This window comes from Mercenaria mercenaria, chromosome 13 (assembly GCF_021730395.1).
Source record: "Mercenaria mercenaria strain notata chromosome 13, MADL_Memer_1, whole genome shotgun sequence".
Taxonomy (NCBI): domain Eukaryota; kingdom Metazoa; phylum Mollusca; class Bivalvia; order Venerida; family Veneridae; genus Mercenaria; species Mercenaria mercenaria.
This window is the reverse complement of record NC_069373.1, coordinates 19185670-19198541: the sequence shown is the minus strand read 5'-3', so window position 1 is coordinate 19198541 and position 12872 is coordinate 19185670. Positions and strand designations below refer to the sequence as shown.

Sequence of the window (12872 nt, the reverse complement as noted above, 5' to 3'; positions counted from 1 at the left end):
ACAACATTCTACAGAGAAAAAGATAAGATATTGCCTAACAGCCTAATCAAGGGTAAGCAATATTGATTTAGCATCTAATTTGTCAGTGGAAAGGCCAAACTCTCCTTATACTGTGTAACTTCCCAAGATTTATTGGTTTTCATTTACATACAGATTCACAGCTACTGCCAATAATTTATTGAATAAATCTAACTGCATTACTTACATATCTATCAAAAACTTCAGAACAGAGAAGAAAAAATGGTTACAAAATGCGAAAATAATGTTATATTAAATAATAGTCTTTGTTAAAGCAGAATGAGCTGCCTAAAATTTTCACTGTGTACTCATCTTACACTTTCGAACATGTGGGCTAAGGTGGTCCTAAGTTGCTCACTTGAAATTGGCTATTTGACCTTGAATAAAGATGTATACTAAATCATAAATGCTAACAACAGTTACTGTGTTTAGTACATAAAACAGGTCTAAAGCCCCCATTTGAACATATTTGATGTATTGAGTCCTTACAAGAACACTACTGGCCAAATATAATGAAACCTTTAAACAGGGCTCGACTTAAACTCAGGCCTCGACCTTAGCGGTGGACCGTTGGACCGACGCAACCAAAGTATCGGCAGGTCCACTAACTATCAAAAGTTGGGTAGACCGACGGTCAACCAATTTTCAGTCACGGTCTGCAAATAAAATAAAACCCTTAAAAGTGAAAAATAGGGGGAACAATCGTACCCATATCGGCGAATTCACAAAAGTTAATTTTGCCTTAAGTACGGCATTCTACAGTTATAAGCATCAGGATAACACGAATGGACTACTCCACCGATCGGGCGAGTGGTTTTTACGTGGTAACTTTACCAAATTGAGAAATTACATCAGGCAAAATTACCTGGATTGACTGGAATTTACCCGCGAATTCTAAAAATATCAAAACGTCATGCTGGTAATTTTCCATTCCACTAGCACGTGCGCCCTATCGTAATATCTAATTTACATCGCGGTTACTTTTGACACAAAAAACGCGCATAGTGCATTCATTTTTTTAATATAATCACTTCAAATTTTCAACACCGCTTGAGAACTAAAACAGTTTGAATTCTATAACAATTTTAATAAGATATCGACAGGAATGTTGGCAAAATTCTTTAAAAACGATCAAATTTTCATATAATGTTTTGTAAAATTTCCAACAGCGCAATCTTGATTATTTATTTCTTTCTTAAAGTAAATAAACGGTACATACTATAGTAATAAAATTCAGACTTTTGACCAGAAAGTACAAAAAACACAATTAAAAAATCTTAAATAATGAAAAAGCGGCAGCAATTTAAATACATGGAGTAAAACGATTTTTGGCAAACAGATTTCTGTTAGCGCGGCAGAATAGGTTACGTGACCTCATGAACGTAAATAGAAATGTGGTTTTGAAATAAAGCAGTATGATGTCGTTGCGGGTTTTAGTAAGTTTTAAATGATTCTTTTACATGTATTTTTGACACAACACTTTGTTAGATATTCTTCTCAAACAATAATGTAAATTTCTTGAGGGCAAATAGGTCACAGAGGTAGGACATCCACTATCATCGTTCACGGTTTGACACATTTACATGTCAGTTTATACGGGATATTGCACATTCGCTTTTAAAAAAATTAAAGAAAAAACTTTTTTACTGATTTCTTCTCAACAATTAAAGGAATCGAGAAAGTACGATCAGACAGTGATGTGTCACATGGCGCGAAAACATGACGTAATGCCATGACAATCTCGGGGAAACTATACTGCTTCGATCTCCACTTCAGATGCCACAATAACCGACACACTTCTTTTAGCTGTTTGAGGGGGTGTTAATTGATGATGAAAACAAGGCCAATTACTTAGTTTATCATCAGAATTATTACCGATAATTGTTGATGTTTTCTTTCACTTTCAACACGGGTCAGGAGGATGATGATTTGCTTCGAGTGCGGGAGGTCGTGGGTTCGATCCCCGGCCGCGTCATACCAAAGACGTAAAAAATGGTACTAGCAGCTTCCTCGCTTGGCGCTCAGCATTAAGGGGATAGTGCTAGGACTGGTCAGCCCGGTGTCATTATAATGTGACTGGGTGGGGTATCATGCCACGTGTCTACGGCGTGATATTCCAGTGAGGCAGCACTATAAAGTTGGGCATTGTGCTCACTGCTACAAGTAGACACCGTCGTTTATATGACTGAAAAATTGTTGAAAAAGACGTTAAACCCGAACACACACACACACACAGGATGATGATTACTATGTCCATATTTTGGGACACTTTTCAAAATAATTATTTTTCGGGATAACAGATTGCTACTGTCTTCCATTTTAAATTATTTTAGAAATAAGTCCCGTTTCTTTGAGTCATATGAAGTTCTGATGTCTACAACATCACAATTTATGTGATAGAATTGGAGGTCCACTAAAGTCTGAGCAGGTCTACTAGATTTTAGCAGTTGGTGGACCTGCTGGCAACTGCTGAAAAAAGTTAAGGTCGAGGCCTGAAACTCTATATTTTTAACAATATCTTTTGTCTTTTTTCAGCTCTGGCGACCTCTGAAAGGGGCCCAAGCTGAATCGTTTGAACAAATTTGATAGAGGTCCATGCCAGGATGCTACTGGTGTAATTCTGACAAGTTGTTTCACAGCAGATGTTTAAGTAAAAATGTTGCAACACAGGAGGCCAGACAATCCAGCTTTATCAATAGCTCACCCTGAACGACGTTCAGATGAGCTAAAAAACTCAATCCCTACCCTAACTACCTTTAATAAAACCATTCCCCTAAACACAGAACTTTTAAGCGCTAAAATATCTACTTACTTCATCTGTTTAACAATTGTGCTCTTGCCTGACTCACCAGCCCCTGTAAATAAAAATAAAATAGAATTATGTCCATGGGACACAGATATCCCCACATACTGCCCCATCTCAAAAGCAAAGTTTTAAGTAGAGACCGTCTTCACATGAAGGATGTTGGACTAGAAGTTTGAAGTAAATTGTATTCATTAAGAAAAGGCCATTATTCTAGAGAAAAAAAGCAAAGAAAAAAGTCCACAATTTATGGTCAACTTCACATCAAGGTCCTTCATCTCTGAAACTTTCAAGCATATCCTTCCAATAGTCATGATAGTGTTTAAGGAGTTGGACACACAAGATTTTTCTCTATATTCTATAAAGCAAAACTATCAAATGGCCAAGTTTCTTTAAAATCTTTCAAGCAGTTCAAGAGTGTTACAGACTACAAAGCAGACAGGAAACAATGTCATATGACCTTTGACCCCTAAGTATGGCCTTGACCTTGAAGCGAGCTATCAGAAACATGCATTCTGCATGTCGTCTCGATGTGGTGAACATTAAAATTTTGTGTCAAGTTTCTTCGAAATCCTTCAAGGGGTTCAAGAGTTGCAGAGCGGACAGGAAATTGTTAACAGACGGACGGACAGAATGATGGACAGCGGGGGTATAACATAATACATCCCTTCATGTGTATAAAATGTCATCAGGCCTTTTTCTGATCATTTTGGGAATGCCACCAATACCAGTACAATTGGGAAAATACCTCTGTAATTTGTCCTAATTGGGAATAATGGAAACTTAACAAAATATACTTGATTTCTTTTTGAATAACATTTTAAAATTTGTGTGATGGTATATTGGTAACTGTTTACTAAATTTAATGAGTAACAGTTTACAAAATAGCAAAACTATTGTTGAAAAGCAAAAAAAAATTAAGACAGTAACAATCATGACAATGGTTTGGGAATTTTAAGTCCAGAATTGGGAAAAAAACCCATACTTTTTTGCACTGAGATTGCCTCCTTTTATGGGTGGTAGCTTTATAGGGGAAAAACAAACCTGGTCATATAATACTAGTTGGACTTACGTGCTCCAAAAAATTAAACATTAATATTCATGTAAAAACTTCAAATGAAATTAATTTAACGCACAATTTTAAACAAAGCAGTCTGAAAGACAGCTGTATCCCCTTCCCCTGTTATGGACAGTGGAAGTGTTGCAGGTATTGGGTGGAAGCATTAGGGCCATAATTAAAATTAGATTTGTTTGCTGTCTCCCGACTAACCCGCTAAAAACACGTTCCGAATTTTTTTAATGGCCCACTGAGCAGAATACTTTTTTTATAAGTTCCGATCAGCTGCAGAACATTAACCCAAACTGCACTACGTGACACAGCAGCACTTTCAATTAACCCCCGAGCATCTATCACTTTCAATTAACCCCAAAATTTCTATCACTGGCCGGCAATTAGATCTACATTAGTCTGTGTGTAAAATATATTACTTTTTTTATTAGATGACATTTAATCGACTGATGACTGCTGCACTGACTAGCTTACAAACGGTTCATATGGCCGACAGGACTTAGTGCAAATTGAATTTTCAAAGCGCGAAATACCAAACTTACGTCAAGACCATTATAATATTTTTCATTTTTGCTCATAAATTTCAATAATAATGTTGCAAATAAGAACCTTTTATAGAAAGCGTCTTAAACAAGAAACAACTATTCATGTGCATAAAATTCATCAATTTAGCGGGTGTTAATATGATAATAGCTCAGAATCTCACGTTTCACAACTTGAATTACAGACGGTAAACCAAACTCCTGAACTCTGAGCACTAAAACTGATGAGGACTAAAAATGAATTCACTGCTGATGCACTCTGTATTATATTTTGGCGGGAAAACAATACACGTACGTTTCATGTCGTTAAGGTTTCTGTTGTAGAAAAATTCATGTGCATATTTTCCTCGTAACATAATTATGCAAATAGATTTCAACATAATAAAGGCTTACGTAAATTACTTTAGGTAAAGTTTTAGAAATGTAGACTGTCTTAGCACACAGTAATTACAGAAGGAAAGTTTTAGATCGATGTTCAGAGATTGGGAGTGTGACTTTTTTCGGTGAATCCTTTTAAACAACATTACCATGGATCCATGGCCTCATCAGATACATGTATCACTCTCTCCCCCAACATCAAATTTGTGTTAAAAAAAAAAAAATATGAACAAAATTAAATTATCAAAAAACTAAACCCTACAGAAATGAAATACGTTTTACACCACCACACATCCTACCCAGACTGAGGTCCACCTCTCCCACATATATTGAAAACAACAATTTAGAATTTTAGACATTGTTGTAGAAGAGCAGAAGAAAGCTTAATTGTGTCATTTAAAATTTAAATTTTTTTGCAAATATTCAAACAAGTATCAACAATCAGATATAAAATGACGTAAGATATCTTCATATTTTATTCTTCATATTTTATTCATCTATCTTCATGAGAAATATAAAATAATTAGTTATAAGTAATATAAGTAGCACTGGAATAAAAAAAATAATTCATGGCCTATCTCCCTACCCAACTTAAAAGAGTAGGCTTGGGAGACAGTCAGCAAACAAACTTTTTTAAATGTGGCCTGACGTTGTTAGGTACATTTTATAGTCCATGTATGACAACATCAATGAATTTGAAAATCCTTCAAAGGGTTCAGGACATACAGAGCGGACACAAAATGGAAAGATAAAACCTATGACCTTGAGTTGTGACCTTGACCTTGAGCCAACATGGCTGACTCATGAGTTCTGCAAAATGTCTTGATGAGGTGATCATTTGACCAGTTTCATGAAAATCCTTCAAGGGATTTAGGAGAGACAGAGCGGACACAAAATGGAAGGCTCAAACCTTCGACCTTGAGTTGTGACCTTGAGCCAACATGGCTGACTCATGAGTTCTGCACATCGTCTTAATGAGGTGATCATTTGACCCAAGTTTCATGAAAATCCTTCAAGGGGTTTAGGAGATATAGAGCGGACACACAAAATGGAAGGCTAAAACCTTTGACCGGAGTTGTGACCTTGACCTGACATGGCTGACTCATGAGTTCTGCACAACGTCTTGATGGGAACTCAATTTACTCAAATTACTTGACTGGGTGGGGGTCAGATCACTCTGTGATTCTGAGGTCGTTGTTATATGTTCAGTGCCATCTTTAGTTGAATCATCTCTTTTGTTCAATTTATCAATGTTATTTGTATCTTTCCCTGGTATAACTAAAGTCTGGTTCGTTTTCTTAGGGACAGGAGAACCGAAAAAGTCGTGCAAAGTTGCTTTTCCTTACGGTGCGGTGGCCATTTTGACACAATGACGGTGCGATTATCACACGTTATTTTTTCAAATCTGTTGCAGTGATCTCCCCTGGAGGCATCACTATTTACCGTGCAAGATCGGCACATTAGTGATCATTATCGGGTTAGATTTTTAGATTTTTCTGGCGCGCCAAAGGCCCACCAAGGCATTTTTTTGTGCGCCATTCGTATTTTTTTCGCGTCAATAGCGCAAAAACACAGCCTCGGCATAACTCTGAACATCTTTTTATTTGTAAGAACAATTTATCTTTGTAAATAAACAAAATAGTTCGTTTCAGAGACACTTTTAACATAAATCAAAATTCTGTGCCTGAATAGGTGATGGAAGTAGTAGCTGAGTGCAGGGTCCACATGCATTTTTCCTTTTAGTATAAAGGAATAAACTTTGCGCTTTTACTTCGAAGCTGCCCTGTCCAACTCCAAGTGGAAGTTCAATTATATTTTAATCTTTCTGGATTTGATACACTTCCATTTGGCCAGAACAGCTTTGAAGTTAAACTCACGAATGATCACCCTACCCTCAATTACTACCTACATTTGTATGTAAGCTAATGATGTTCTTTCAACCATTTCGTTTGGAATTTCGGGCATTCAGCTTTTTTTTCATGAAGAGACTTCACCAGGTGTTTCTCCACCTTGTTGTTATTCTAATCTCTACTCGTCCTCGCGAATGAAAGCAAAGTTTGGCTTTCCAAAGGCTTCAATTTCTTCTTCGGTGGCATTTTGACACTTTGCGAAAACGGGTTATTTTTGCCTGGTAATCATTATCACTATTTTAACTAATCTGACGCCATCCTATGAAATATTGTGTTATTTTTCTTATGGGCAATATCTCAACTCGCGTCTTACACTAATGTACGACATTCAGATTTGAATCCACTAGCCCGTTCGGGCTACCAGATAGGAAATTTTCCAAGCCCAACACCAATTTCACTAGCTCGAACTTTAACACCTTAAAATACTTAATTTTTGCACCATATAACATTTTGTTTTACAGACATCTCTATGCATGTTTGAAGGAATAAAAAAGACATACAGTACATGTTTGCCATGTTTTCGAAAAATTTTAACTCTAATACTCCAGTCCAGATCAGCATCGCCCGAGTCCAAAAGCATCGGACATGACACTCCTTGCCAAATGAAATCTAAACTGTAACGCCCGATTTTTTAGGATCCGCACTCGCCAATTAATGCTACTCGGGCTGTTCACAATTTACAAGATGTCAAAATGAGTGCTGAATACACACACGTTGATAGCATAATTTAGGCTCCGCCTACTGCAGGTACTTGTGAGATTTTCGCGAGAAGTGTGAAAGCTAATCAAATTATCCGTTACACTAGACGTGATTGTATTCAGCCAATTAGCGCTGCGGTTTCGTCTTTGACACTTTGCGTTTGATTGTCAACTCGTGAGAGTGCAAAAAAAACAACAATAATTCAATAAGTGTTCCTCAGTCTGGACGATGCGTGATGCCTTCTTAGCGCAGGGATATAAATTAACACTCGCCCAGTGCGACCAGATTTGAAGCTGGTCGAGTTAGTTTTCCAAAATAGTCGCCCAGCCGGCAAATGGCTTTGGATTCTCCTATTAATGTCAATATTCTGGTTTTTTCCGAGACTGTCTTATTAATATGCACTATGTCACTTAAATCGACCAATCAAAATTACCGATATATACTATGACCAATCGGAATACGCGGATCATTTACTCCGTCACTAACAATGGCTGCGCCCATAGAAATACAGCACTAGAAAGTAGAGGTTTATTGAAGGTTGTTAAAGAGCTTAGAACAGCCGGTCGCGGCGACAAAAGGAAATATTATCAGGATTATTTAAAGACCTAAAGGCCAATGAGGACTTTTAATGAACAAGAGGACCATGATGGTCCTGAATCGCTCACCTATCCCCACATGACCCAGTGTTGAACTGAGTATGACGTCGTTATTTCTATTATTTGACACAGTGACCTAGTTTTTGAGCACATGTGACCTAGATATCATCAAGATAAAAAATTCTGACCAATTTTCATGAAGATCCATTGAAAAATATGACCTCTAGAGGTTACAAGGTTTTTCTATTATTTGACCTAATGACCTACTTTTTGAAGGCACGTGACCCACTTTTGAACTTAACCTAGATATCATCAAGGTGAACATTCTCACCAATTTTCATGAAGATCTCATGAAAAATATGGCCTCTAGAGAGGTCACAAGGTTTTTCTATTTTTCGACCTACAGACCTAGTTTTTGACCGCACATGACCCAGTTTCGAACTTGACCTAGATATCATCAAGCTGAACACTCTCACCAATTTTCATGAAGATCCACTGAGAAATATGGCCTCTAGAGAGGTCACAAGGTTTTTCTATTTTTAGACCTACTGACCTAGTTTTTGAACGTACGTGACCCAGTTTTGAACTTGACCTAGATATCATCAAGATGAACATTCTGATCAATTTTCATGAAGATCTCTTGAAAAATATGGCCTCTAGAGAGGTCACAAGGTTTTACTATTTTTAGATCTACTGACCTAGTTATTGACCGCACATGATCCAGTTTCGAACTTGACCTAGATGTCATCAAGTTGAACATTTTGACTAATTTTCATAAAGATCCCATGAAAAATATGGCCTCTAGAGAGGTCACAAAGTTTTTCTATTTTCAGACCTACTGACCTAGTTTTTGACCGCACGTGACTCAGTTTCAAACTCGACCTAGATATCATCAAGGTGAACATCCTGATCAATTTTCGTGAAGATCCATTGAGAAATATGGCCTCTAGAGAGGTCACAAGGTTTTTCTATTTTTTGACCTACTGACCTAGTTTTTGACCCCACGTTGACCCAGTTTTGAACTTGACCTAGATATCATCAAGGTGAACATTCTGACCAATTTTCATGAAGATCCATTGAGAAATATGGCCTCTAGAGAGGTCACAAGGTTTTTCTATTTTTAGACCTACTGACCTAGTTTTTGAACCCACGTGACCCAGTTTTGAACTTGACCTAGATATCATCAAGGTGAACATTCTGACCAATTTTCATGAAGATCTCATGAAAAATATGGCCTCTAGAGAGGTCACAAGGTTTTTCTATTTTTAGACCTACTGACCTAGTTTTTGACCGCACATGACCCAGTTTCGAACTTGACTTAGATATCATCAAGATGAACATTCTGACCAATTTTCATGAAGATCCTTTGAGAAATATGGCCTCTAGAGAGGTCACAAGGTTTTTCTATTTTTTGACCTACTAACCTAGTTTTTGACCCCACGTGACCCAGTTTCGAACTTGACCTAGATATCATCAAGCTGAACATTCTGACCAATTTTCATGAAGATCCATTGAGAAATATGGCCTCTAGAGAGGTCACAAGGTTTTTTCTATTTTTAGACCTACTGACCTAGTTTTTGACCCCGCGTGACCCAGTTTCGAACTTGACCTAGATATCATCAAGGTTAACATTCTGACCAATTTTCATGAAGATCTTATGAAAAATATGGCCTCTAGAGAGGTCACAAGGTTTTTCTATTTTTAGACCTACTGACCTAGTTTTTGACCACATGTGACCCAGTTTCGAACTTGACCTAGATATCATCAAGACGAACATTCTGACCAACTGTCATAAAGATCCCGTGAAAAATGTGACCTCTAGAGTGGTCACAAGCAAAAGTTTACGGACTGACGGACGACGGACGCCACGCGATCACAAAAGCTCACCTTGTCACTATGTGACAGGTGAGCTAAAAATGGGCTGTTAACAGACCGCGTCTGCATAGAACACTGACCACAACATGGTTTGTACTTTTTGTACAAGTAATAATTTCGTAATTGCGAGTCCTGTAACTCGACAATGTAACAAAATACTAGAATTCAGATGGCCTTAAGCGTGCAGCCTCTATCCATTTTGCATTTTGCCCATACACAACCCAAATCATCTAGTGCTGCAAAACTCATTCAAACTTTAAGTGTGTCTGTGTTTGAGAGGCTGTGTCCTATATTTAGAACATGTCATGCACTGGCTGATTACAACTTACCTTTTCAGTGTGAGTTTGATGAGTGTTCTGTAATTATATTTAAGAAATTGATGTGTTTTGGCAGGAAGCAAATTACAAGACTTATTATTAAGTATGTCGATCTAAACCGCTGTTAGTATATTTTTCCGCTAATAATAGCTGGGCCCCTAACTTTTAGGCTGAATCCTAGAATTTGCCTGTAAGGAGCCCAGTTGGCTAATAGGGTCTGAGTGTTAATTTATATCCCTGTAGCGTTTATTAATGGAGATCATATGAAATCACGATGCTATACTCGTTTAATAAAATTAATTAGCATAATTTTTTAATCAAATTAGGAAAATTCGGTAGCCTGGTCGGGCTTGTATCTGCGGAAAATCAGTAGCCCGAGCTGGAATTTGGAAGCCACAGGCTATCGGACTACCGCGAATTTCGAACACTGTTACACTCGAAAGACCAAAATAGTGGAGAAAATTTCCAATGAAATTTCAATGCTGAAGATGGGGTTTTAAATGCTGACTTTGTTGCTAATATGAGATAAATTCAAATAAAACTTACATGTTTCAAAAGGGGATTCAATTCCTCATTAATTTATGTAAAAATTATCAAATAATTTCCAAAACTTAGAATTTTCTGGTGATTTAAACCTATGTATGTACAGTACACGATTAACCTTTACCATGTCTACACGCTATATATGCGCAAGCGATAAAACCAATAAATTTATCCTCCATTATTTTGGTCCTTCGAAGTTTTGACGTTTAGATTGCCTGTCACAAATATAAAACAATCTAAACGTCGAATTATTTTGACTATCATTATCACTGGATGCTCTATGGAGAAAAAAGCGAAATTCTAGTGCCTAATTTACAATAAGCAAGTATCGGCAAGTCCGAATTGCAGCGAAAAGTCGCAATTTGTGCAAAAGATCCATGGCCGCTAAAATGCATTTGAGCAAAATTTATACAATTTTCGCCAAAATATCATGAGATTATCGCAGCTAAAAATGATCTCTAAAAACTATTGGTGCTTAAAATTGTGAAATTCACTGCTTTAAAATTGGGAAGCGACCAAAAATTGACTTTCGTAGAGTGAGGTAAAAAAGCTCTGCTGTTGGTTTTTCACGTCAAGGATGGGGTTGCAACCCGGTTCATTACCGAGTGTTATAACGTACAAACGAATACAGACCTAACAGGAGCAATTTCACTTCTCTTGCCGCCTTTTCTCCATCTGCCCTTAGCTGTTTTTCGATTTGTTTTGATCTTTCTTGCGCCGCTTTGTCGTCAGAACTCACCGCACACCCCATGTTTCAAGCGTCTATCGCAAATTGATCACAAACCAGGAAAAGACTTTATTTTTAACGCTTTTTTGTCGGTTATCCACAAAATCAAAATAACAATTTACTCCGACGTGAATTTTCTGATTAATTTTCCAATTTACATGGTTTTAATCCAAAATTAAAACTAAATTTTAGTGAATTTGAATGTTGTTTGTGTTGTTTTCAAGTCAATCGATGTTTGAAGAGCAACTTGCCCGGATGTTGAAGCACTCTAAGATCTCGTTTTCGGCGAGATGTCGCGAGAAGGTAAAAAGCGTCTGTAATTCAAATTAGCCAATGGCTATCAAATTTTGTAAGACATGGCGGCGCGAAATTTCAAAGAGCGTCAAAACGGGTTGTGTGAGTCTATTGACCAGGTCAGTGGAGATATAGATAATATTGTATTAGAGATATCTGACATCTTTACTAATGCCGAAAGCTCGTCAAATATGATAAAAAAGTTAATTGTAGAGAGAAAAATAATAAGTTCAAAAAAATAAACAAAATAGATCTAGAGCGGGTGTGGGTATTTCCGAACAGTTAAGCAATAATGTTGAATGTTCGAAAATACCCACTTATATTGCCATTTAAAAACAACTTGTTTATAGAGTGATTCCAGCTGATTTAGCGTGTATAATTCCGAACTATATAAGTATACAGATATTGTCAGTATAGTGTATTGAAGATATTACCTATTGGACGTGTATTTCCGAACAGAGGGGGTAATTCCGAACAACAGGGGGGCTAATTCCGAACAGTTCCAACTTCTTAAAAACAGAATGTTTGTTTGTTTACAATGATAAACAAAGACATTCTTTACGGTATTACTTGCATTTTTAACAAAGAAACTTTATAAAACAAAACATATAACTGGAATTTACAGAGCATCTGTATCTAAACCTAAATTTGCAGAAGCACAGCACAACATCTGTGACAACTTTCTACATGATTAATGTCCGAAACATTTAATATGGTATTAACACCCTTATACATGATGGAGTGTGCAGTGTTAAAAATGTCTTAGAATCTGTGTTTAAATTAACAGTATTTGCATTCAAACGGAAGTTCGTCTGTATAGCCCAATAATTCATCTGCCACACATTTAGGGTGAAATCTGCATCCACAATTGATGCATGTAGGGTTTTTTCACATGCATAGCAGTAACGTGGACCTTGTCGTGCAGGGTTGTCTTGGCACGCAAAATTTGCTTGCAACTCTTGACAAGCTCATGCTATTGCTACATGAGTCGCCGCCTCCTCTACCAGAGTCGGATCATATTGCACATGTTTAAAACAAGCCAATATGAATGAAAAGAAGTTGAACTCATTTTACAAAGTAGTAGATTTATTTATTTGTTAC

At 37.0% G+C, this 12872-nt stretch overlaps 1 protein-coding gene across 1 annotated transcript in view; it reads right to left on the bottom strand.

Moving 5' to 3' along the window:
• LOC123529507 (guanine nucleotide-binding protein G(i) subunit alpha) overlaps nt 1-11749 on the bottom strand; it is a 64730-nt gene extending 52981 nt beyond the window's left edge. Inside the window, exons 1-2 of the mRNA XM_045309867.2 lie at nt 11384-11749; nt 2831-2873 (exon numbers count right to left, since the gene is read on the bottom strand). Of these exons, the coding sequence (XP_045165802.1) occupies nt 2831-2873; nt 11384-11501 (161 nt within the window). The 5' untranslated portion in view covers nt 11502-11749. The remainder of the gene's footprint in view (nt 1-2830; nt 2874-11383) is intronic.
• Between the last annotated feature and the right edge of the window lie 1123 nt (nt 11750-12872).